Source organism: Neovison vison, chromosome 3, assembly GCF_020171115.1.
Source record: "Neovison vison isolate M4711 chromosome 3, ASM_NN_V1, whole genome shotgun sequence".
Classification (NCBI taxonomy): domain Eukaryota; kingdom Metazoa; phylum Chordata; class Mammalia; order Carnivora; family Mustelidae; genus Neogale; species Neogale vison.
In genome coordinates this window covers 145,154,624-145,182,164 of record NC_058093.1, presented here as the reverse complement: position 1 = coordinate 145,182,164, position 27,541 = coordinate 145,154,624, and the positions used below count along the sequence as shown (strand labels likewise).

General features: G+C 38.1%; 1 protein-coding gene and 2 non-coding genes across 3 annotated transcripts in view; 2 read left to right on the top strand and 1 right to left on the bottom strand.

Annotated features, from left to right (window-relative positions):
* Window positions 1-27,541, top strand: part of DCC (DCC netrin 1 receptor) — a 1,152,813-nt gene that overhangs the window by 779,826 nt on the left and 345,446 nt on the right. The window contains exon 8 of the mRNA XM_044242950.1: window positions 26,567-26,723. Coding sequence (XP_044098885.1) covers window positions 26,567-26,723 — 157 coding nt within the window. The remainder of the gene's footprint in view (window positions 1-26,566; window positions 26,724-27,541) is intronic.
* LOC122903672 lies at window positions 21,599-21,789 on the bottom strand. Its single transcript, XR_006383981.1, has one exon. It is a non-coding gene; the product is annotated as a U2 spliceosomal RNA (small nuclear RNA).
* On the top strand, window positions 24,223-24,327 carry LOC122903914. The gene has a single exon (XR_006384114.1). It is a non-coding gene; the product is annotated as a small nucleolar RNA U13 (small nucleolar RNA).

The window sequence follows — 27,541 nt, the reverse complement described above, 5'->3', positions numbered from 1 at the left end:
GGTTCAATTTTGGTAGTTTATATTTTTCCAGGAATGCATCCATTTCATCTAGGTTGCTAAGCTTATTGGCATATAACTGTTCGTAATAACTTCTGATGATTGTTTCTACTTCCTTGGCGTTAGTTGTGATCTCTCCCCTTTCATTCATAATTTTATGAATTTGGGATTTCTCTCTTTTCTTTCGGATTAGTGTAGCCAGTGGCTTATCGATCTTATTGATTCTTTCAAAAAACCAGCTTCTAGTTTCATTGATACGTTCTACTGTATCTCTGGTTTCTCCCTCATTGATCTCAGCTCTAATCTTGATGATTTCCCTTCTTATGTGTGGAGTTGGTTTGATTTGTTGTTGATCCTCCAGTTCTTTAAGGTGTAGAGACAGCTGGTATGTTCTGGATTTTTCAATTTTTTTGAGCAAGGCTTGGATGGCTATATATTTTCCCCTTAGGACCGCCTTTGCTGTATCCCATAGGTTTTGGACCGAAGTGTCTTCATTCTCATTGGTTTCCATGAATTGTTTCAGTTCTTCTTTGATCTCCTGGTTGATCCAAGCATTCTTAAGCAAGGTGGTCTTTAGCTTCCAGGTGTTTGAGTTCCTTCGGAACTTTTCCTTGTGATTGAGCTCCAGTTTCAAAGCATTGTGATCTGAGAATATGCAGGGAATAATCTCAGTCTTTTGGTATCGGTTGAGTCCTGATTTGTGACCCAGTATGTGGTCTATTCTGGAGAAGGTTCCGTGTGCACTTGAGAAGAATGAGTATTCTGCTGTTTTAGGGTGGAATGTTCTGTATATATCTATGAGGTCCATCTGGTCCAATGTGTCATTCAATGCTCTTGTTTCTTTATTGATTTTCTGCTTCGATGATCTGTCTAATTCTGAAAGAGGCGTGTTAAGATCTCCTACGATTAGTGTATTCATATCAATATGACTCTTTATCTTGATTAACAGTTTTCTTAAGTAATTGGCTGCTCCCATATTGGGACCATAGATATTTACAATTGTTAGATCATCTTGGTGGATAGTCCCTTTAAGGATTATGTAGTGTCCTTCTGTAACTCTGACTACAGTCTTTAGTTTGAAGTCTAATTTATCTGATATGAGAATCGCTACCCCAGCCTTCTTTTGAGTCCCATTGGCATGAAAGATGCTTCTCCACCCCTTCACTTTCAGTCTGCGTGTATCTTTAGGTTCAAAATGGGTCTCTTGTAGACAGCATATGGATGGGTCCTGTCGTTTTATCCAATCTGCAACCCTGTGCCGTTTTATGGGTGCATTTAGGCCATTCACATTGAGAGTGATTATTGATAGATACATTTTTATTGACATCGAGTTACCTTTGAAGTCTTTCTTTCTGTAGACTGTCTCTATATTTCTGTTCAATGCTATTCTTGGGATTTTTCCTCTTTTATAGAACCCCCCTTAATATTTCCTGCAGTATCGGCTTGGTGGTTGCATAGTCTTTTAAGCCTTGCCGGTCTTGGAAACTCTTTATCTCTCCATCCATTTTGAATGTCAGTCTTGCTGGATAAAGTATTCTTGGCTGCATGTTCTTCTCATTTAGTGCCCTGAATATATCTTGCCAGCCTCTTCTGGCTTGCCAGGTCTCTGTGGACAGGTCTGACGTTATTCTGATGGGCTTCCCTCTGTAAGTAAGGAGCCTCTTTGCCCTGGCGGCTTTCAAGAGATTATACCTACAATTATAATTTCTCAATTTGACTATCAGGTGTCGTGATTTTTTTTGGAGTGTATAATCTTGGGTGGAGACCGTTCAGCCTCTAGTACATGAACGCTGGTTTCATTCGCGAGATTCAGAAAATTTTCATGAAGGACTTGTTCCACGATATCTTCTAGACTTCTTTCTTTCTCCTCCCCTTCAGGAATTCCAATAATTCTGACGTTGGAATGCTTCATGGCATCATTTATTTCCCTGATTCTGCTTTCGTGGGATCTAAGCTGTTTGTTCCAGGCTTCCTCCTGATCCTTTCTCTCTCTCTGTTTGTCTTCCAGATCACTAATTCTATCTTCTGTCTCAGTTACCCTAGCTTTGAGAGAGTTTAGATTGGACTGGAACTCATTGAGAGCATTGTGGACCTCCTCCCTGGTAACTTTAAGCTCCGCCCTAACATTGTGAACATCCTGTCTGGTCGCTTTCAGTTCGGCCCTAATCAATTCTGTTTGGTCATCCATGGCTTTCTCCAACCTAGCTATTGCCTGGATAATTGTTAGCCTGAATTCTCTTTCCGACATATTGTCTATGTTGATAGCCGTTAGCTCTGTTGCAGAAGGTCCATCCTCTGTATTTTTCTTCTGTTGGGCATTCCTCCTCCTAGTCATTTTGGTGGGAGAAGACTGAACAGATGTAGCTGGATGTATCAACTCTGGTGCAGTCAAGGTGCACCCTGGAACACTTCCTGATCTCCGTCTCAGAGAGAAGCCTCAGTCTGGGTGCAGAAGCTGAATAAATTCCCCCTTGGACGCTGGCAGTGCAGGTTCCAAGTTAAAGACCCTGGGGGTGCAGGATCTTTTGCTCGTCCCCAAAGCCAAGGCAGTGGCGGCTGTCTGGGAGCTCCTGACCGCCAGAGAGGTTCCAAGCAGCGATCGCACACTGAGATTTTGCCGCTGGCCCGGGCTGGGAGTGCCCGGCTTGCGCGCACCTCTTTTCAGAGGCGGCTGTGGGTCGGGCACGCGTCTGGGGCACTGAGAACGGGGCGCTGGTCCGTAAGCCGCAGGCTGGGCTTTTGCGCGCCTCTGTCCGGGGAAGAGTTTCGCGCGCGCGGGGCTTAGACTTTGAAACAATGGCGCGGGTCAAGAAGCGCCCCCAGGCCTTAGTAACCCAGGAGAGCTGGAGGGACGTGCGCGCGCATCTCAAGCTTTGTGGTAGGGCTAGCGCGCGTTCTGCAGACCGGCGCAGCTCCCATCCCCTCACAGGAGCCGGAACCCACGCATTCTCGGGCTCGCTGGCGGCTTAGGGACCAGGATCGGTTTCTCCGCCGCACTCTCTCTGCCTCCGCGCCGGGGAGGCCGTCTGGGACCGGGGACTCAAGCCCCTGTCCCTAGCCGCCCCGATTCTCACAATTTCCCCCCGCAATCCTTTGCTCTTTTGGAGAGCTTTCAACCAGTCTCCGAGATACTGCTGGTCCCCAGATGCAGGGCACTCTCGCTCATATCGGAGTATTACTTTCGCACCGGTGGCCTCTGGTGGCTCCCTCCCCCTTTTGTTTATCTTCCGATATCAGTCCGCTGTTCCATTCCGCTTTACCTGCTCACTGGCGTCTTCTGCCCCTGTAGAGATCCAGACGTGTATAATTCTGATCTCAGGCTGATTTCATGGGTGATCGGAGTTCTTTGGTAGGTAATCAGCTCACTTTGGGGTACCAGCTGAAAAGACACCTCTTCCTAGTACCCCGCCATCTTGTTACCCCCCGACATTTGCTTTTTATGTCCTACATTCTGTGTCTGAATAAAATTCTCTAGCATTGTAGGGTTTTTTTTTTTTTTTTTTTTTTCCGGTGGTTCCTGGTGATTTTTAATCCATTCTTCCTCTTCTAATATGATTACAGTTGGGGGTACTGCCACCTGGACCTGATAGCTGCTTTCAGTTGGGCAAGGTTTTGTGTTTTTCTTTGCTCCCCAAAAGTATCTCAAGTCTCTTATATTTATTTGTGTATTTTAGTTTGCATGAATGGGAGAAGGAAATAATGTTCAGCAAATCAAAGGTGGCTGAATGGAGTAACAGACTTCATTTCCTGAGGGAATGTTTGAGGGTGATTGAATTGCTCTCAATCTGCAAGCCATGTTTTTACACCATTTTTCTACTTGACTAATTGATTATGACAGGTGTCACCCAAGCTCTGCAGCTCAGTGTGGCCCTGATGCTAAGACAAAAGCAGAGCAAGCAACCTGTTCTTATTGATTTTTCCAGTATATGATGTCAGTTAATTACTGAGAGCCATTCACTGCATTAATGTAAGCAGTCATTATGACCTTATTTCCAATTGATTTTGTCCCCTGCAAGCATGATCAGCATTTGTTCATTTGGAGCCAAACAGAACTTGAAATATCCATGGTTGTAAAATATATATAAGCATTAGATAATGGTGAATATCATATACCCATAAACCCCCTACAATATAATTCAACCCCTTACAATATAAGCATGGGTGTGTTTGAGTGAGTACCGAAGGAGCAGCACACAGCATTGCCATGCTGGGACTCAGTCATTATGCCCAAAGACAGAGTTTTTGGTTTTGAGATACTGAGTTTTAAGCACACTGCTTTTTCTGTTTCACAATACGATGAAAAAATTTAGAAGATCCACATTGTACCAAGTGAAAGAGGACAGACACCCCCAAAAAATTGCATACCTATGAGTCCACGTATATGAAATTCTAGAAAAAGCAAACTGAACATTTAGTGACAGAAAGCAGGTTCCAGGTTTCCAGGAACTGGTGGTGGCAAGAAGAATAGCTACAAGGAAGGAACAGGAGGAAAGTTTTGGGGTTGACCAGTAGGCTCTGTTTCATGATTCTGGTGGTAATTTTACAAGTTTATACATCTGTCAGAACTTGACAAATTACATGCTTCAAATGAGTGCAGTCCATTGAACAGAAATCATACCTCAATAAAAGTTGTTTTAAAAAATGAAAAGATCTATTTCTCCTCACTTAAGAACTATTTAGAGAATTACTATAGATTTACCATGTCTCTAATAATACTAAACCATTTGTGCATATGGATGAAAACTTCATATTGCTCAGAATGTACTCTTAGGAGAAATTGAATTGACAATATCCTTCATATATATTGAATATTCAGGCTCCAAAGGACTATTCTGAAGACAATTGAAATTTTCTGTAGTGGACTTAATAATCTCTACTCTCCTAGGAAGAGGAGAGGCATAACTGACCTCTGAGAAGTATCTCATATTGACCTGTATGAAAGGTTGGTGCATTTGTTTCCCACTGCTGTATAATAAATTACCATAAACTTAGCCATTTAACATGATATATATTTATTATTTCTTAGGCTCCTTGGGTCAGCACACCAAGCGTAGCTTTGTTGAGCTTTTTGGTTCAGGATCTCCTAGCATACAATCCAGATATAAGTCAGAGTCTACTGCAGTCAAGTTTGACCCAACTCCAAGCTTCTAGGTTATTGTCATAATTTGTCTGGGGCTACAGGATCAAGATCCCCATTTCCTTCCTGGCCATTCCCCAATGGCTACCCTTAGATCTCAGAGGCTACTCATAGTTCCCTGCCATATGGCCCATTTCATAAACAGTTCACACTATGGCAGCTCATTTCTTCAATACCATCAGTCTACTAAGACTGAGATTTATAAGATGTTACCTAATCAAGATAGTGCTCCTTCACCTCTGCCAGATAATGTAAGGGAATGTCTGTCTCATCAGTTTTGCCATATCTTTTGACTATAAGCCCATCTGTACTCAGTGGAAGTACAGTCAACTTAGGTCATTTGGGTCATCTTATGATGTAGTCATCACAGTTGTTTAAGAGAAAGCCCCTTAAATAAATAATTATCTAGTAATATGTTTAAATAAACAAATAAGACAGCTTTAAGTAAATTTTTATGTATGTGTTTCAGAACTGCTTAAACAGTATGTGATTTGAATTTTAAATAATAGTGTTATTGGTATACTTAAGTTTTGAGTTAATTTATACTGGTTTGGTTTTTATACAAAATCCCAGGACCATAGGTATGGTACAGAATCAGGCATGTCCTTAGAGGCTGCATCAGGCTCTGAAAGAGTTAATGTGCCTCTCTGAAGTTGTCGATTTCCTTCTTTCTCATCAGTAAAATAAGACCTATAATTTGCAAAATGAATCTACATTCTTGAACAGTGACTGAATATAAAAATGGAGTATTTTAATAATTAGCTATTCAATTATCTTATGGTTGCCTACTGTTCATAAAATCAGAAACATAATGTAAAATAACATAGATCATAATATTAGTTACAGATGTCAGCTTCTTCCTTTTTTCATGAAGAAAAGGTGTTAATGAATTACTCTAGACTGATTTCTGACATAATTGCCAGGATTGTACAATATATCATTCTACATTTATGCCACCAAATTAGCATCTGTGATTCATACCAGGGTAGCTTTCTTAATTTTATCATGTACTAAATACACGTTGTTTAGGTTTTCAAAATAACAGGTGGCTCTATACCTTCTAGACTGAAAAGAATTTACAATTCTGTCATGGAATTAGTGAATATTTCAAAGATGACACTAACAATATGCCTGTGGGTTTACAGTAAAATAAGGCTGCAAGTCTGACAAGCTACTAAATACTGCAAATGCATCAATAATTTGAACCTGAGAAATATGATTTTTAATAATTTTTATCTAATATATTTTTTCATGACAAGTATACAACACTTAGCACTTAATATTCATTTTAGAATATCAGGAAGGCAGCTACATATGGTATCAGTAGAAGTTTGTAATGTTCTCTGTTCTTATACAAACTATATGGTTTTATTGCCGCCAAAAGCTTGGGTTTGCAACATTTTCTACCCCTTGATCTGTGTGACCTTAGGTGCATCCTGAACTACCCGGTGTCTCTCATGATACAAAATTACAGTAGATGCCACTTGATGTGTTTAAACTGATTTGCACAATACGTGATACATAGGGATCATTCAAAAAACAATGATGATACAGTCCCTTATCAAACTCAACCTTGGATGTCCAGTGTTTTTGTCTTTTTTCCAGCCTAAACCACTCCCTTGGGGCTAGCAACTAATGGGGCAAAAAGCAGCAGAGCGTGCTATTTCTAATTACACAACTTTCTTCTGGGATCAGGAAGTCATTTGGGCTCTCTCTGCCCAAGTGAAAGAGGCAGTTGAAGTTTATGTTATTATATTTGTCTTTAAAATGACCAAAGAGAAACAAAGTAATATTAAAGTGTTTGCCCAATGTAGTGCACTGGTGAAATTGGAATCAGTAAGCACTGTCTCATGATCTAATTCCTGGTTGTTCTTTTTCTTTCTCTCTCTCTTTTTTTTTTTTTTTTCTTGTTTTTCTTCTTGAACATCTCCTTTATTCAGAAGAAGCTGATGGAATACTTCCTTTCAGACAGTCATTCTTGTATGTGTTTTACAAATTTGCACTCAGTTGACTATTAAAATAGTCTTAGGGGTTAAAATAGTCTTAAGGGTTAGGTATTGCTGTTATCATCCACATTCTATAGATGAGAAAACAGGTGCAGAAAGGAGAGATAATTTGTTGAGGACACATACCTAGTATGTAACCAAAGAAATCTGGCTCTGGAATATTTACTTAATCACTGTCCTTTGCTGCCTTTAATTTTTAGATGTAACTCTTTTTTCCTCTAAACCAAAAACACATCAGATAATACTTAACTTCCCCACTCTGTGATCATTAGAGTGTCTGCTTTATTTAATATTCACTACTCACTCACCAAAGAAGGTATGAATGAGTTATGTGAGTTCCAAGAATGCAAAGGGTTATCTTTTTTACTTCATTTCTATCACCTATAATGCTGCCTGTAACAGAGGAGGTGCTCAGCAAAAACATTTTGAATGAACAAATTATCAGACAAATAGATAAATGAATGGATAAGTGTACAAATTATATATGTGCCTTGTTATAAGGGAGTTTTTAGTCTATGAAGACAAAAACCATAATTCAGATAAGTAAACCATAATTCAATAAGAGATAAGTAAAAGTGTTTATGTCTTTTTATTCTCTTCATATTGTTCAAAGAATCTTTCTATATATAAGACTATTCCAGTCTGGGTGAAACAGATTTGCTCAGTTTTAAAATATATATTAGAAAAACATATGGTAAAATCCAAATTAAACAAGATTTTATCTGTGTGGCTCAGTCTCAATCCAGATTAATTTGGTAGAAGTGAAAATTAATTCTTTCACAGAAGTTATCTTGCCATATTTTAGCATGACGTTTCCGTATGGGCGACATTTTTATGAGAGGAAACTGAGAAGCAGAACTAAGAATGGGAAAAAGGGGGTGTTGAAGTGACTTCATTTAAAATATACCCCCAATATACCAGAATCTAAAGAGATCAATAACATAGGGAGGTTAATAGAAAGGATTTGGTAGATGAGTTTCCATCTCCTTATCATTATAAAAAATAATGTCAAGTTTATGTTTTAAAAACTGTGGGCCATTCAATTTGCTCAGAAAGGGAGATAAAGGTAGATATGATCAAGAAGGGAGGCTAATACAATCAAGAGGGAGAATTTTTTTTGTGTGTAAAGACTAATATACGCTAAGGGATTAGAGGAAGAAACTGTCAGTGTGCAGTAATAGAGGGGGATGAAGTTATGTTTTTTAAGATTGGAAAGATACGGTCTGAGAGGGGAGTTATATAAAAATGTATAAAACCATGAAGGGTATGGAATGTGGTCACTGATTTATTCAATAGATCCCAGTATCCTATACCCCAAGGATCTACTCAAAATTCAGAAGTAGTTGTTTTAACATGAGTTATAAGTATATTTCATAACATGTAATGAATTTTCAGAGTGAAAATGGCACAGGCAACTCCCTAATAAGTCATTAGATAACTTATGACATTTTTAATATACATCCCTAATTTTGCAATCAGTGCCATGAGAATCATGAGAATCAGTCAAGTATTTATATAACATGGTCCCTGGTGAAACCTCCGTCAGAGAAAAATCTGCCAGACTCATTGATATTGAGTTGATAACTATAGCTTTCTTTAGATGAGATTATTATGGAAACAAAATTATAATGAAATTACCTAGTGACATATTTTGTGGTTTTTAATGAGCTAAAAATAGTGAAATTATCTGAATGTAAGGGTTAGGAAAGTAAGAAAGTAAGAATAGACATAGGTAGGTAGCTCCTAAAAAACAAAAACAAACTAGGCTATGTTTTTGAGCAAAGATTCATGAAGCAAAGGGCAACCATGAGTAAGAGTAAAGTGAAATTGCCTTTGCCACCACTAGCCATACTGTATGTTTGTTTGTTTAATTTACTTTCACGATAAACTCCCATGTCATGAAAAATAAAAATATAAATGTATTATGATCAAAAAAAAAAAAAGAGTAAAGTGAAATTTAAAATTATTTACCATAACTGCTAATAGTTGAAAATGGAAAAAAGCCTTGGAGGAGAAAGAAGTTGAAATTGCTAACAAAATGGACTTTATAGTTATGTTGGAATCATAAATTGCCATATGTAGAGGACATATTAAATTATCTGGAAGTTTTTCCTAGATCTTAGTGATCTATGATTTTCTTATTCTGGAGTAACAAAATCTGTGTTATGTAGGTTTTAGAAATATTATTTTAATTGTATAGATTTTATGAATTCTTCTGGTTATTCAGTCTTTTCACTTGAGTCATTGGTATATAAGTGTTCTCTTCTATGAATTTTAGTTTTCTAGACTTTCCTCAACAAGTTGTTCTCCTTATTCCTTCTCCCCTCTGTCTGCTCCATGGTTATGCGTTTACAAAAAAACAAAGCTTCCCACCAATAACTTTGAATTTTGTTGCCTTGGTCATTATTACCTTTTCTTACCATCCTTTAGAAAATATTCAGTATTTCTCAAGGAAGCACATAGAACACCAAGCCACCCAAGGTATGGTGGCTGTAAAACCATCTGAGCACAAATGTCAAACTTCTTACCTGAGAATTTCCCCACATGACAAATATGGTGATTAGCTAGGTCCATGCTGTCTGGGAATTTACTGTGTCAACGTAAGCAAAACAGTTTTTCCATTCTGTCATCTTTAATTTTACTAGCTATTAGCTGCTAAGTAGGTGAAAAATGAAATGAAACAAGAATCTAGTTGGAATCCATTGCATTACTTGTAGGATGAAATACAAAGTGGATACACAGTTAGACTGGTGCCAGGGGATACAGAAGCATCAGCAAGAATCATAAGCACTCTGGGTAGGAGGACAATTTCCAGATCCATTAACACTTTGTCTCTCAAATCTGTGTTTGGAAGTCAGTATGGTGCACATCCCTTTTAACTCTCCAGAAATAATTTTTCCTCACTGTCTCGTAGATGTTAGGTCTGACCACACTAAGAATCCTAAAAGTTAACACTGTCCTTGTTTATTTTTTTCTAATTTTTCACTCAGAAGTGAAATGATGCACCCCTAATAGATAAGATTTCTTTTGTCACATGTCTTCATAAGTCTACTTTCAGCTAAAATTAAGCAAACAAACAAATAACAGCAACAACAACAAAAAACAATGCTAAGGGCATTAGAGTTGACCTATCAACTATGATTAAAGACACAGCTCCTCCTGTTTTCTAAATTTTATATACATATATATATATATATAATTTTTGATTTACAAAAAACTTGTGAAACTATTACAGAGCTCCTGTATACCCTCATGCCAGTGTCTCCACTGTTAACATCTCCCTTTACCATGCTATGTTTTTCAAAACTAAAAACAACAACAACAATAACAACAACATTGGGACCAGGACTTCTGGGGAAGATGGTGGAGTTGGACCATCTAAAACTCACCTCATCCCATAGATAGCACACACATAAATATAAATAACCAAGAAAACTACCCAAATGCTGAAAGAAAAGAGTCTCCATGGCTAAATGTAGAGAAGAGGCCATGTTAAAAAGGGTGGGAAGGGGGGAGTTGCAGTCAGGAATCAAATGGATTTGTAGGACTGTTCATGGGAGGAAGGCATGCTATGGGCACAGGGAAGAGAGAGGACCAGACCCCAGGTCAGTTATCCCAGGTATGGGAGGCCCATATGGGAGAGATGAACCCTTGTAACATTTGGTTTTGAAAATCAGAGTGGCCTAGTAATCAGTGGAGCTTAACACCAGAAACATTAAAAATCAGCAGACAGAGACAGGAAGGCAGAGTCACATCTGTAAAGAGACAGCACAACAAATAGCCCTGCTGAGATATGTATAAAACCTGCAGTTCAAAAAAATGCCTGGAGTATAGATTAAGTAGATTTATTTACAAATCTCAGAACTTGTGCTGGACGGCAGGGATCTTTGGCAGACTCCTCTAAGAACAAAAGAGCTGGTGGCCCCTTTTCCCTCTCCAATCCCCCAGCTGAGATATACAGATATATATTGTCAGAACCAGCATAGCAGAAATGCTGTCCACCTAACTTATTAACAGCACACCTCACCCCCGTTCTGCAGATACACTGCCTCCATGCAGTCCTGGGCAGGAGTTGTCTCTGGTGGCTGTAAGCCCCCTCCCATAGTAGACCTATGCAGAACTTGTGTGGCACTTCACACCCCACCCCTACCTAACTTCTCCTGTGGGCCTGCCTTCTGCAATACATCCTTAGCCAGAGGCCTTTCAAAGCAATGCTGCAAGCCTGGCAGTCTGCAAACAGCCCCAGTGGGCCAACACTACTCCAGAATGACTCATGTCCCAGGGAGAGGAGATGACAACCACACATACCCGTCCCACTGCAGCCCCACAATAGGCTGGGCACATACATCAGGTCTGACTACACATCTTACCCACCTACTAAAGCTTCTCAGGGGACAACGCAGGGAAAGTGCCCTGCAATTCAGTGCTACTGCATCTTTAGCAAATGCCTTGTCTGACTCAACTGAAGCCCAGGGTGGCCTCAGACTCACCTACTACAGGAAACATACCCTCCTCATAACTAGCAAAGGATCCATTGCATGTGACTGAACTGAAGGCAAAAACAGCTCAGCCACAACAGTAGGACATACCCAATACACCCAATACACACAACACACAGGAGACACTTCTGTAGTGCTAAGTTGTGGTGAACAGGGACATTGCAGGGCATTACATGACCAATTCTTATAAGGCGACTACTTTCAAGAACAGGAGACATAGCTGTTCTAACATAGAAACAGACATAGAGAGTTAGACAAAATGAGAAGACAGGAATATGTCCCAAATAAAAGAACAGACCAAGAGCATAGTGAGAGAGCCAAACAAAATGGAGATTGAGTAATATGTCTGATAAAGAATTTAAACTAATAGCCATAAAGATATTCACTGGACTTGTGAAAAGAGTGGAGGACCTCAGGGAGACTCTCAGAAAAGAGATAGAAAACACAAAAAAGAGCCAATCAGAGATGAAGAACTCAATAACTGAAATTAAAAATATACTACATGGAATAAATAGTAGACTGGAGAAAGCAGAAGAATGGATCAGCTACCTGGAGGACAGAGTAATGGAAAGCAATCCACCTGAACAGGAGAGAGAGAAAAAAAATAAATGAAAATACGTAGGCAAAACTGCAACATCTTCAAGCATAATAACATTTGCATTTTGGGGATCCCAGAAGGAGAAGAGAGAGAAAAGGGGCAGAAAATTTTATTTATTTAAAAGATTTATTTATTTATTTATTTATTTGACAGAGATCACAAGAAAGTAGAGAGGCAAGCAGAGAGGCAGGTGGGGGGGGGGGCAGGCGCGGCGGGGCGGGGAAGCAGGCTCGTTGCTGAGCAGAGAGCCCGATGTGGGGCTTGATCCCAGAACCCTGGGATCATGACCTGAGCCAAAGGCAGAGACTTAACCCACTGAGCCACACAGGTGCCCCATAAAATTTATTTGAAGAAATAATAACAAAAAATTCCCTGGAGAAAGCTGGAGACAGAGACAGAAATCTATATCCAGGATGCACAGAGAGTCCCCAAGAAAATCAACCCAAGGAGAGCCACACCAAGACATAGTAATGAAAATGGCAAAAAGTAGTAATGGAGAGGGAATTTTAAAAGCAGCAAGAGAAAAGAAAACGGATACATACAAGGAAAACCCCAAAAGGTTATCAGCTGGCTTTTTTTTTTTTTCTTTTTTTTGGAACAAAGTTTAGACCTGAAGGGAGTGACATAATGTATTCAAAATGCTGAAAGAAAATATAACCTGCAACCAAAAATACTTTATCCAGCAAGGCTGTCATTCAGAGTAGAAGGAGATACAGAGTTTCCCAAACAAACAGAAGTTAAAAGAATCATGACCACAAAACCAGCTCTGAAGAAATGTTAATGAGGACTCTGAGTTGAAAGGAAAGATGATAAGGAGAAGCAAGAAAAGTAAGAAGCACAAACACAGTAATATTTAGTATAGCTATAAAAATCAGTCAAGGGATTCACAAAATGAAAGAATGTGAAGTATAACACCATGTACCTAAAAAGGAGTAAAGAATGGGTTCAAACTTCAGCAACCATTATCTTAATACAGACTGCTATATGCATAAGAGGTTATATATAAACCCAATGGTACCTACAAATCAAAAACTGGTAATAGAAATGCAAAAAATAAAGAGAAAAGAATCTAAGTATATCATTAAAGAAAGTCAGCAAACCATGAGAAAAGAGCAAGAGAAGAAAGGAATAAAGAAAAACTACAAAATCAACCACAAAACAAGTAACAAAATGACATTAAGTATATACCTACCAATAATTACTTTGAAAGTAAATAGACTAAACACTCCAATCAAAATACATGGAGGGGGTGACAGAATAGATAAAAAAGGCGAACCAATCTATATGCTTTCTACAAGAGACTCATTTCAAACCTAAAGACATGGGCAGGCTGAAAATAAAGGGATAGAACAGCATTTATCATGCAAATAGCAGTAAAGAGAAAGCTAGGGTAGCTATACTGATAACAGAACTAGAACAACAAAAAAACCTTTAAAACAAGACTTTAAGAGACAAAGAAGGACACTATGTAATTATAAAGGGGAAAATCTAATAAGATCTAATAATTGCAAATATTTATACACCCAACATGGGAAAAATCAAATACATATAAAGCAGCTAATAACACACATAAAGGAACTAATTGATAGTAATGCACTAACAGTAGGGCACTTTAATACCTCACTTGCATTAATGGTTAGATCATCCAGAGAATCAAGGAAACTGTGGTTTTGAATGACACATTGGAGCAGATATATTCAGAACATTCCATCCTAAGACAGCAGAATATACATTCTTTTCAAGTGTACATAGAACATTCTCCAGAATAGATCACATGTTAGACCACAAAACAAGTGTCAACAAATTAAAAAAAGATTGGAATCATACCAACCACCTTTTCTGACCACAACACTGTGAAGCTAGAAAGCAGTCACAAGAAAAATATCTGGAAAGAGCACAAGTACATGGAGGTTAAAAAGCATGCTCTTAAACAGTGAATGGATCAATGAAAAAATCAAGGAGGAAATAAAAAAATACATAGAAACAAATGAAAATGAAATGGTCCAAAATCTTTGGGATGCAACAAAAGCTATTCTAGGAAGGAGATTTGTAGCAATACAGGTCCACCTCAAGCAAGCAAGAAAAGTCTCAGGTAAACAGCATAACCTTACACCTAAGGGAGCTAGAAAATCAAGAACAAACAAAACCCCAAACCAGTAGAAGGAAGTAAGTAATAAAGATTGGATAAGCAATAAAAGAAGTAGAAACTAAAAACAAAAACAAAAACAAAAAACACAGTAAATAACTCAATGAAACCAGGAGCTGGTTCTTTGAAAAGATCAACAAAATTGATAAAAATTTAGCCAGACTCATCCAAAAAAAAAAAAAAAAAGTTAATACCTCTTCTTCTCATTCTGCCCCCAACAAAATAGAAGAGGAAGGAAAGCTTCTAAATTCATTCAATGACACAAGCATCACCCTGATACCAAAACCAGATAAAGCCACTATCAAAAAAAAAAGAGAACTGCAGGCCAGTATCTCTGATGAGCACTAATGCAGAAATCCTCAACAAAATATTGCAAACTTTATCCAACAATACATTTAAAAACCGTTCACCATGATCAAGTGAGATTTATTCCTGGGATGCAAGGGTGGTTGCAAATCAATCAACATGATACGTCATATCAACAAGAGAAAGGATAAAAACAATATGATCATTTTAATAGATACAGAGAAAGCATATGACAAAGCACAACATCAATTCATGATAAAAACCCTCAGCAAAGTAGGTTTAGAGGGAACATACCTCAAGATAAGAGAGCTCATATGTGAAAAACATGAAGGCAGGGGTGCCTGCTTGGCTCAGTGGGTTAAGCCTCTGCCTTTGGCTCAGGTCATGATCTCAGGGTCCTGGGACCCAGCCCCACATAAGGCTCTCTGCTCAGCAAGAAGCCTGCTTCCCCCTCTCTTTCTGCCTGCCTCTCTGCCTACTAGTGATCTCTCTCTCTCTCTCTGTTAAATAAACAAATAAAATCTTTAAAAAAAAGAAAGAAAAATATAAAGGTAACATCATCTTTAATGGGAAAAAACAGAGAAATTTTCCCAAAGGTCAGGAACAAAACAAAGATCTCCACTCTCACCACTTTTATTCAACACAATACTAGAAGTCCTAGCCACAGCAACCAGAAAACAAAAAGAAATAAAAGATATCTAAGTCAGTAAATAGTAAGTAAAACTTTCACTAGTTGCAGATGACATGATATTATATATAGAAAATCCTAAAACTCCAATAAAGAAATCGCTAGAACTGATAAGTGAATTTAATAAAACCATATGATACAAAATCAATGTACAGAAGACTATTGCATTTCTATACACTAATAATGAAGTAGCAGAAAGAGAAATTAAGAAAACCATCTCACGGGGCGCCTGGGTGGCTCAGTGGGTTAAGCCTCTGCCTTCGGCTCAGGTCATGATCTCAGGGTCCTGGAATCGAGTCCTGCATCGGGCTCTCTGCTCAGCAGGGAGCCTGCTTCCCTCTCTCTCTCTGCCTGCCTCTCCATCTACTTGTGATTTCTCTCTGTCAAATAAATAAATAAAATCTTTAAAAAAAAAAAAAAAGAAAGAAAAGAAAAAAAAAAAAAAAAAGAAAACCATCTCATTTGCAGTTGCACCAAAAATAAGATACCTAGAAATAAACCTGGCCAAAGAGATGAAAGATTTGTAATCTAAAAGTTGTAAAACACTGATGAAAGAAATTGAAAATGGTACAAATAGGGCACAAGTGGATAGGGGTAGGAGGGAAGAGCAGTGGAAGAGGGAGAGAATCAGACTCTGCTGAGTGCACACCCTGAAATGAGGCTCAATCTAAGGACCTGAGCCAAAATCACCAGATGCTTAACTGAGTGAGCCACACAGGTGCTCTGGTACTTTGTATTTTTATGGTGACATCCTTTGCAGTGACATGATTATTTTTGGTGGAATTAGTAATTATTCTGATAGATAATAAGAGTTTTCAAATATATTGAAAGTTGCATATACTGATACTATTTTCCCATCTTTTTTGGCTCTGCCTTTCTTACTTACTTTCTTGTCTTGGTTAGTTTAGTTAATTTGTGACAACTATTTGCATATTAGGAAAATCAGTCCTTTATAATATCATTAAAAATACTGTTCCAATTTGTCATGCATATTTTAATCTCATTCATTATGCTTTTCCATACAAAAGCTTTAATTTCAATATGGTGGTAATATTTATTTTTCTTTATGGGTTCTGTTTTTTTGTCATATCCTCACAATGACATATGCCTGCCCATATGTTTTATGATGAAAAAACGCAGATGCAGGAGACATTATAATAAGGTTATATAGTAAGTAGTGACTCTGGCATAGAATTCCATCATTTTAACATCCTAATCCCAAACTCTGCCACCCCTGGTATTATGTTATCTTTAAGGATAGCCATTATCCCTAAAGTGGACTGTGATGCTGCCATTGGGTTCCAAATTCTGTCCCATATTTTGATGAATCAGCTTCAGAGAAAAAAAGAGAAATAATAAGTAGAAAAACAAACAGGAAAGAGACAGAGATGGAAGACACTGTTGCTTCCTAGCATGATAGAACTTTAGTGGTAGCAATCTTATAACCTACCTTACCCTAGAAACTATCTGTCCAGCTACTGACTGAAAGACAATATAGCCTTCCTCCTGATTGCAATGCTAGGATTCTTTTCACTTTGCTCTAGAAAAAAAATGTCATCCATTATACCTCTTGATGAGGAAAAGTATATAGATATAGGTCAAACATATATTTTGCTTTAGTTATAATAGCAACCAAGAATCAAATTTGAAATAGATACATTTATTATCATAGTTGAATACATGTATCCTATATTTCAGAATAATACATGCCCTATGTTATATTTGGAATTATTCAATAGATTTACTAGCCATCATTCAAACTGATATGGACCTTTGAGTATATCAACACATTTATGGATTATTTAAAAAAATCAAACAAGACTTTGTGAAAGACCCATCTTCTTCTGTAGGAATTAATACTGTTCTATTTAGAGTGAACAAAAAAGAATGCTGCAATTTGATTCACAGCCATAATTTATAAGATAATGTGTTTTTATTACTTAATCATCTGTGATGGTTATTCCTTTTGTTTGCCTACTTAATGGATATGAAGTATGAGTGCTAGGTTCAGACCAATAAGCCTTTTTTATGGTTTACAGCTTTACTAGCATTTTCTTTACTTCAGTACACTAAAAAAGAAAAAGAAGGGGGGGTGGAGCTTATGTGAGTGATCACTCAACTGTGGCTGCAAGTTCTCTATGCTCACTGTCTCAATTCCCAGAAAGGGGACTAGAATAGAATTGTACTGCTTCTCTCACTTATGTGTGCGCTCTCTCTCTTGCTCTCTCTCTCTTTCTCTCTCTCTTTTTCTTTGTCTAATATATCAAACTCAAAAGAAACAGGGTCCTAAGGAAACATATTTCCTATGCATTCTGTGCCCCCTTGTAGTTTTTCAGTGGCTTCATAGTGGTGATATGAGACTCTACTTGTATAGACTTAATTGGAATAAGTAATAATTTATCTTAGTTTTATATCCTCTTTTATTCTATTTATTTGCCTTTAATATGTTTTGGAGGCTATAAAACTTGAGGATGAGTAGCTAGGGGTTAGAGCCAAGTGAACTGCACATGGCTACTTAATAAACCGCCATGCCCTGTCAATGCACTCCTGGCCTGAGATGCTGCCTCCCACGCTCATTCTCCTCTGGTCTACCAGAAGCATAGCATTTGGTGAGTATGTTCTGAAATTCTCATTCTCAGAGACGTTTCAGAGCACCAAAACTAGCCCATCCTGGCAATGAGTATTTCCATGGGTACACTTATACAGTAACTTTAAATAAATTATTTAAAAATTTAATTTAAATCCCATGGACAAAGTTGGGCATTTGCCATTAGTAGAACTCACCAAGCCATCAAACGAGATTGCAGCTTTTTTTTTTTTTTCTTTTCCCTGAGTGAATGGGCCATGGGCCGGGGCGGGGCCTGGTGACTCGGTATCCAGAAACAGTAAAAACAGTTCTTAATAGTATCTACATTACTGAAGAGAATAACTGAAACTTTCAGTTCCCCCTACTTCATTTGTATTATTTTCAACTTACTTTTACTTGAGTTTCTTAACAGGAAAAATTTAGCTCTTATAAAAAAAAATTAATACTACCTAGCATTGATTCAATTATTTTTTTTCTTAACAACATAGCTTGTTAGCTATTTTATTTTGGTAGCATCTCACCAAAGGATATTGCATAAAAAATATACTGTTTCTTAATGCCTACCATGCTGATTTGTATCAGCAATACATGTGTTCTTTAGATGTTCTTCACGGCTGGAGAAGAGGATTGCATGGCAGCCGGGGACAAAGTGCCATATGGCTGAGATAAGGTGAATGTTGATAAAGGCACGTGAGTGATGGGAGGGAAGATGTCATAGCTTGTCAGTCTTTATCCCTAGGGGAAGCTCTGGTGACAGGGGAATGATTGAAATGGCACATTTGGGGTCCCTGGGCATGGAGAAGGGATAAATAATGACTAACAATTCAATGACATAAACTCAAGGGAAAGATGGAAACAAAGGGACAGAGGAGAAGTGGAGCTTTCCTACAGTTGGTGAAAGATGCCAGGAAGAGACATTGATGAGAGAGATGATTAAAGGTGGCCTCACAAAGCCTTGAATAGTGACAGATGGGAAAGGTACAGTGATTAGTAAGAAAATACAGAGAGAAAAGAGACCTGAAATGAAGTACAGGCTTGCTGAAGTAGACATGTGGGATGACAAAAAAGAATGAATTTTCTCTGTAACCTGAGAAAGGAAATAGGGAGAGATATTGAGCTGATCAACTCCTATCCTTGCATGGCAGAAGCACCTTGTCCCCAGCTCACTTGACCTATCAGATTTAGCCCAAATCCTTCCCAAAGCCTTTCCAGTAGGGATCCTAGATTTCCAGCCAGATACATGAAGCTGGTCCAGCAGAAGCCGACTTTCTGCTTTCCAGATCTGAAGACAGATACATAACAATAAACATTCACTGAGTGTGTATCATATGCCAGGTACTGTGAGCAGCCCTTAAATCCAGTTTACATCATCAGTGAATTGGGTCAGTTTTCAAATGTAGGAGTGTAGAGCTCAGAGAAGCCAAATAGCTTGGGGTTCCAACCCTATCTATTTAATTGCAATTTTCTAGTTGAATCCACTTGTTTACAAAAAGGTTGGACTAACCACCTTCTCAAGCTGCTTGAGGTCTGCTCCATTTGGGTAAACCCTTTTAAAAGGCACTTTCTTAAATAAAGTGAAAATAAAGAATATAATTGGTTCACACATGTATAGGTTGGCCAGTTTCATTTACCAGATATTATTTTCCTCTCATTCTGTCTTTTGAAAAAACTTTAAACTCTGAGAGATATAGTAATCTCTGCTGACATGATAATATCTTCTAGAATTTTTTTTTCATCTTTTATCTTTGTATGGCCATAGGTAATCCTTCTTACAATGCAACCTTGTCTTGGCAATTCTCTTTGATAGATGGTTTGGGGATAAGAATCACACTTCAAGTAACAGATTCCCAGGTTCCTTTATGGATGCATTAGTGAGCTCAAACTTCTCAGGCTTCTGCTCTGCTTTGTAATGAAAGCATTATTTTTCTTAGAAATTATTCCTATATGAACACATCTTCTACATTTTTTGGCACATAGTTGGATTTTAGGAACCTGTTCCCCTCTCATTTGGTCTGAAATGAAGTAGTCTCATCATAAATCTACATTCCTTTGGAACCTGCCTCAGAGTTCAGCTTTTTAATCTACTTTGTCATTTATTAGCAGAGTAATAGTGATTAGCATGGCCAGCTTGTAGTAATAGCTCAGTCCCCTCCTAGTACATAATCTCAGATACCTATTTTTAAGGGTTCTGTGAGGGAATTTTTTAGTCAAAGTCTTAACATTATAAATTTCACAATTTTCCAGTGCCTTTCATTTAACTAACACTATAAGAATGTATTGGATGCCTAGGATGTCACTAAACATATGCTACTAGATTTGGGGATTAGATTGGTGAACAGTGTAGACTTTGCTTCTACTCTTACAGAGAATACAATTTGGTATAGGATTAAAAAAAAAAAAAATGACTAGACCATTAGAGTTCAGTATACAAAGTTTCCAGAGGGGACTTTTTCTATTCCTGTGAAATTCCAGAATGAGGGGCTCCTAAGCCACGGTGGGAATCAATGAAGTGACACCTGAGCAGAAGGCTGAAGGAGAAGCCCAGGTCAGGGCTGCAGAGCAGTTGGAGGGAGATTTTTCCCTCCAGGTTGCTGCACACAAAAGTAGCAGAGGTGAAAGTATGAGATCTTCATGGGACCAGTTAAGGTCAGTGACCCCAGAGACCTTCCTCTGTGCCCTTCTCAGGCTTATAGCCACCCACGACAACTGAGAACTTAGAACTGGGATGGAAGAAGCAATGTGAGAGGTGGAAGAGATAGGTCCTTGTCGGTGAAGATGGTGGGGACAATCACCAATGGCTGAGCTGGCTTCTGGCTCTGGCCTTGAGACGTGGATTTAAAAAGGCCTTCATGCAGGGCACTTGGGTGGCTCAGTGGGTTAAAGCCTCTGCCTTCAGTTATGGTCCTGATCTCAGGGTCACAGGATCGAGGCCTGCATCGGGCTTTCTGCTCAGCAAGGAGCCTGCTTCCGCCTTCTCTCTACCTGCCTCTCTGCCTACTCATGATCTCTCTCTCTCTGTCAAATAAATAGATACAAATATTTTAAAAAATTGGGGCCCCTGGGTAGCTCAGTGGGTTAAGCCTCTGCCTTCAGCTCAGGTCGTGATCTTAGGGTCCTGGGATCGAGCTCTGCATTGGGCGCTCTGCTCAGCGGGGAGCCTGCTCTCCCCACCCTGCCTGCTTCTCTGCCTACTTGTGATCTCTGCCAAATAAATAAATAAAATCTTTAAAAAATATATTTTAAAAAATAAAATCAATAAAAAGGCCTTCATGCAGTTCCTTACACATAGTAATCCCTCCATTAATATTGAATGGACTAATGATTGGATACATGAATTGATTTACCAAAGAAAATGCAAAAATGTATGATCCAATTCCACAGCACTACTACTATGCTAGTCTGTAAAATGATAAATTAAATAGGTTTCTGGGGACGGATTAGAAATGGTTTAGGGAGAAAGCGTGTTGTGATTTCTAAAACAATTACCCTACTGAAAATTTAGGATGGAATTAGTTTATAAATAAGAGACTATCTCAGACTTAGTAATTGTCTTACATGTATACACCTATGTTTTTTAAAAAGTTTCCTATTCTCTTAGGAAAAAATCCAGAGTTTAAAAATAATTTTTTTATGGAGGGGGTGCACTGTTCCTGGAAATGCTACAATACCGAGTCTATGTGTGGAGTAAACAGAGCAAACTCCTCTTCCATCTCCCCGATCCAAAAATCCATTGAATATATTGCCCTCAGTTAGAGGACGTATCAGATATTAAACTGATAAGAACAGATACTATACTTGATCTTCGCTAAAATGCACAGAAGCAATTAAAATAAATTCTTCAAATCAAGCATAACAGTAGGAACTTGATAGACATTCAATAAATATTGATTATTCCATTTTAGAGACTAACCCAATAAATTCTTTTATGTAAAGATTAAGATTTAATGAAATATTATGGAGATCATTAACTTCCATCTCATATTTAAAATTAAAAAGTCGTTTCAAATCATTATTTTTTAATTTTTTATTTATTTATTTTTTATCATTAATTTTTTTAATTCACATTTCTTTGTTTTACTAAAGTTCTCAATATACTGGCTAGAAAACCATGATTCTTTGAATATTGAAAATAATATGAAACCTTAGAAAAAATTGTCATTCTCTGTAATTTCAACCTTATACTACTGAGCATCTTTCTGGCAAGTTTGCAAAATTACTTTATGAAATATAAAAACTTTAAAGCAAAATGTAAATTTTATCTGCTTCTTCATTTGGACAATTAAAAGCTAGAGTTTGAGGTCAAGGGAACAATGATAAGAAAAAAATACAAAAGGAAAAGAAATAATATTTGCCCCAAGAACAATTAAATGTTCCTTTAATTTCCTTAATGTTACCCATTTATATTTTACTCGAATCTTCAGGCTAATAAGGAGATGATGTGAATAAAACATCTAGTTGATATGGTGGCTACATTTATAGGTATTTTCATTAACAATATGGGGAATGATAAGAAAGTAAGCCTATTGCCTGTTTGATATTAATGAAAATTAAATGTTTTTGTGAATACATCTAATCATAATTCATGTGCCTCATAGGGAGTAGAGGTCAGGCAGTTAATAAGGTTAAGGAAAAATTAGTATCTGTAAACATATAGTAAAATTCTAAGAGAAACAAACTTTCTGGTATCTAGGCAGGCATGGCTTTATAGAAAAATTAACCCAATAATGTAATTGTTACCAAGGCTATTGCACTGCCATCATTAAATAGTAGTAATAATACTAGTAGTAGTAGTAGTAGTAGTAGTGACTAGGAACTTAGAAACCAAAGTTTCAAAACTATTCTTTGAATTTCTATTATTTTCAGAAATCACTTCCTTTTTCTGGATTTTATTATGATAATTTTCTTTGATAAAGAGATTCTTCTAAATAAATTTTTTAAAAAAGACTATGTTATAGTATGGTAAATTCGCCTCCTCTTCTCCATGACAGCAGATAAAGAAGCCGTAACCATGGCAACAGTAATGGGCCAGGGAGATTAAGGCCAGACTGGAGATTAGGTCTCCAAGAGCAAAGAAAAAAAGTCCTGATTAGTTCCTTATTGAGACCTTCTGTGGAGGCGAGTAACTGTAGAGAGAAAGCATGGAGGATTAGTAAGAACAAAATTAATTCCCTGTATAAAGAAAGAAGCCATCCCTTTGTTAAAAATGTGTCCGTTCCTTTTCATATGAGGACTGTTTAAATTGAGGTAAAAGGGTCTATGATTAATTCTATTCTGAGCTTTATCTGTGTCATCTGCGTCTAGACTGGCTCTGTGAGAAGGCACTTCTGGAAGCCTGAGGAGAAAAGCATCCTTGCTCAGACTCCCATTGCTCTCCCTCTTGGCAGCCCCTGAATAGGTGGGGAAACCACCTCATTTTTGATGTGATACCATCTCTAAGTGAGGTGCATTTTGGGAAAAAGGAATTGAAATTTTTTTTCTCCTGTTCTTTTAAAACTAATTTGTCTAACTTCTTGAGAACTCTCAAAAGATTTATACAGGTCATCCTGGATCATGTTTTGTTTTTTAGAAAATCTTTTGTTTAAAAAAAAAAATCTAGTAATAATCCCATTTGCTTTAAACTGGCAAGATGTATAGGGTTTACATTTTGAGAAAATGAGCTATGATTTTGCCAGGATGCATGGATAACGAGGTTACTTGGGGTGTTTTAGATGATAAATTTATAAACCTGAGAATGGTCAGATGGCATGAATATTACTCATATTAAAGGATTTTGTGAAATTAACCTCTAAAAAGACTGTACTTTTTCAAACTTCAGCTGACAGTGTAAGAAAATGTCACATCCTAGCCAACCCTAGATACTAACATTCTTTAAAAGTCTTGCTACTCTGACAGATTTTTTTTTTAATACACTTTATTCTGACAGACTTTTTAGATTTTATTTTAATGTACTTTTTTTTTTTTTTACTGTCAGGTTGAACCCTAATTTCAAATAAGATTTTTTATTTTTTATTCATTTTAGATTTGTTTTTAAATATTATAGATCTTAACTATCATCTGTTAGATATTTTACAAATACTTTAGGTTATTCTTTCCAGAGGAAATAGCGCTAGACTAAGTGAAGAGGAACAGCAGGAGTTAGGTGGACGAGATGGGTCTGTTAGCGTGGGAGCTGCTGTGGGAAGGCTTCAGGGAATCACCAGTGGATCCACATGGGGAGAGCCTGTTTAGTGCAAGCAGCAAAAAGCCAGGGAGCCTCAGATCCTCTTGTCATTCACAGGTGTGATGATTAGGTATTCATGCTGTTGCGTGACATGTTCCTCCCTCAAACCTTATTATGAACTCAGTACACCCCCCCATCTGTGGGGCAGTGATGAGGGATGGTGAGGAGAAAATCCAAGAAACCTCCATGTGAGCTTCAGGAGGAATGCCCTCATCTATTTTTTGCCATTGACTTCTCCATACCTAGAAGGGCTGGCATTAGATAAGCACTCTATGAATATTTTTTTGATGAGTGGAGCTAATGGATGCTGCTTATTGTGGAAACTTTGCAAGTCTCTCCCCAAAGTGGTATTTTTCTGGCAACAGGAACACACTAGGCTGTTATGCAGGATGGCCCTCAGAATCACCCTCAATCGGTGGTGGAGGAGTAGTGGATAAATACCTTAGCGTGCTTCTTTCAAGACAGTTAACCTAGAGGCCGGTGCCACCCTGGCCCGCATACCCCCACATGGAGGTGCCATCCAGTTCCCCACAGTGTTAACTGCCAGATAAGTCACGTTTTCTAGCTTTCACTCCCTGCCATCTCACTTCCCGACTTGCCTGGATCACCTTCCAAATCAACTCTTTGTGCTTCAATCTGTGTCTTAAGCCTCTTTGTAGAGGAAGCCGAACTATGAAAAGGGATAAACAGGAGCCAGGCCTGTAGACCCATTTCCAAGTTTGGTGATTCCGTGAGATAAAGAATAGACACTGAGGAAAAATAAATAGTAGATTAATATGACTAGATGTGTCTTTTTATAGGCTTATTCAGAATGCTGTATGTACACAGTACATTTGAGGGAGATGAGTAGAAGGAAAGCAGAAGAGCTGGAAAAAGCAGAGATAACTGCGGCAAACAGAATGATGGTATAGTGGTAGAGCTAACATGGGGTAGGTTTACCAGATGTCTGGGGTTGGGGGACTCCTAGAAAGGCTGAGTGAGAGAGAGAGTCAGGGGTAAGAGATACTTTTTGCATTTCTGGGCTATACAGTTGTGAGGAAGGTGTAGATACAACTGAATTGAGCAACCCAGGTTTAGAAGTAGGCTGAGTGGACAGTGAAGGGGGTGGGAAGGATAAATTCACGAAAGTGTACTAGTTTGGGATGTCCATGGTATGTGGAAGTATAGGTTTTTGTCAGGAGGCTCAATATCACCCACATTTTTGAGACAGATGCTACATATCCAGGCATCAGTCTTCTCCCTCTCCTCACCACTGTGCCACACACTGATTGACTAACTTGCTGCCAGTCCACCATTTGTTTCAAACACTGGGTTGACCAAAAAAGCAAGGGGAAATTTTACCTATAAAGAAGTAGGCTAAGAAGATATGGAGCCAGAAACAACTGTGAAAGATTTCTGCAGTTCTTTAAAACTTCTTTCTCTCTATATAGGGTATGTGTTGTCAATTGATAATGTTTCTGGAACCATTAGGAAGTAATACAGCCCCCCTGACCCCAGTGGATTTTCCCACTAACAGGAGTGTAGTGCACAGTAGGAATAGCGACTCAGCCAGCCCCTGGAGAAAGTGAATGCAAGGACGAAGACTCATTTTGGTAAGATCTAGAGAAAATGTCCCACAAAAGCCAGTTTGAAGATTAAATGTAGGCAAATGAGTACTTGTGATTTGGGGCTAGAAATCACCTGTCAAAATGAAACATATGTTTCCTACCCTTGGGAACCTGAAAAAATAAGAAGATGAATTATGAATATACACATTTAATAGAAAATTCCATTATAGACTGTAAATGCCCCAAATATTTTTTAAAAAATGAGTTCTTCAATGTGGATGATTTATTCCTGTGAATAACAATTCTTAAATTTTGCCATACATGCATAGAACATTTGTGTATCTTTATGTCTGGTAGAATTTTTTTCTGTCAGTTCCTTTCTAGCAGGTCGTCTGTAAGAACTCTTTCTGCTCTTGGTTAGCTTCTATCAACTTTGGTTTCTTGTTACTTTAAATTGTATCTAAAACAGGGTAAACAGGCTCAGCCTGGAATAAGGCTTTACAGTAACTGCTTGGTTACCTGAGGCCTTTATCCATGGCTATGTTTCTCTGTTCATGCCTAAACAGAACATTTTACTTGTTACAGATCCCATGAGTAATGGAAATTGGACAAGTATGCAAGAGAGTCATATATGTTATTAATTTGCCACCTTTCATAAGGTCCAAGAAATTCTAATATATCTTTGATTCCGTTCACAGTTTGCTTTCCCTTGTTTTTCTTCCTTCCTTTAGAATGGACCATTCTATGTTTGCTAATAGATTGGTTTTGCCTTCCTGCACATTTCCCGTCTATGGCACCAACAGCTCTCTCACAGCCTCCTCTTCTTCTTCCGTAGCTATCCCAAGCTCCAGTGTCCTTCCTTCTGCTCCCAGAGATGTGGTCCCCGTGTTGGTTTCCAGTCGGTTTGTCCGTCTCAGCTGGCGTCCACCTGCAGAAGCAAAAGGGAACATTCAAACCTTCACGGTCTTTTTCTCCAGAGAAGGTGACAACAGGTAAGTGCCACCAGTACGTAATCTGCCGTCTCTTTAGATGTCTACTGTGGCATAAAGGCACCTGCAGGGGATCTTCAGCAGGGACACTGGAGACCATGTGGAATCAGCTCTGCCCATTGCTCATCTGTAAGTGGAGACAATATATCTCCATGAACTATGTATGTGTTTTTTTAAAGTGGGATTGTTTATAGAATAAAATAAAGTCTTTGATAAGAAACTTCCTTTAAAAAAGACAAGCATGTAATATTTAATAATCAGGTATTTTTAATTTTTTTTTTATTTTTAAAGTGCTAAGCGGAGAACAGAATTAGGCTGTATATTAACAGAGCAGGATATGAAAGAACCACAGTAGCCAGAGTGCCATTGATATCATGTGAGCTCAAGAAAACTGCATAACTTCTCTGAGCCTGACTTTACTGTATAATAAAAAGTGAATAATAATGCTTAACTCTCAAAGTTTTTGTTAGGATTAAATTAGGTTGCATATGTAAAGATCATACCAGAGTATCTAATATTTGGTAGAAATTATTGTTTCGCTCCCTTTTTTAAACTATTTTATTTATTTAATATTTGAGAAAGATAGAGCTTTGGAGGAGGACCAGAGGGAGAGGGAGAGAGAGAATCTCAAGCAGACTCTGTGCTGAGTGTGGAACCTGAAACAGGGCTGGATCTCAGAACCCTGAGATCATGACCTGAGCTGAAATCAAGAGTCAGACACTTAACCTGCTGAGCCAACCAGGAGCCCCCATGTTGTTCCTCTTTTTACTTGTCGCTTATAGACAAGTGTATTTTGTATATGTCTAGTTTCAAGATCACAA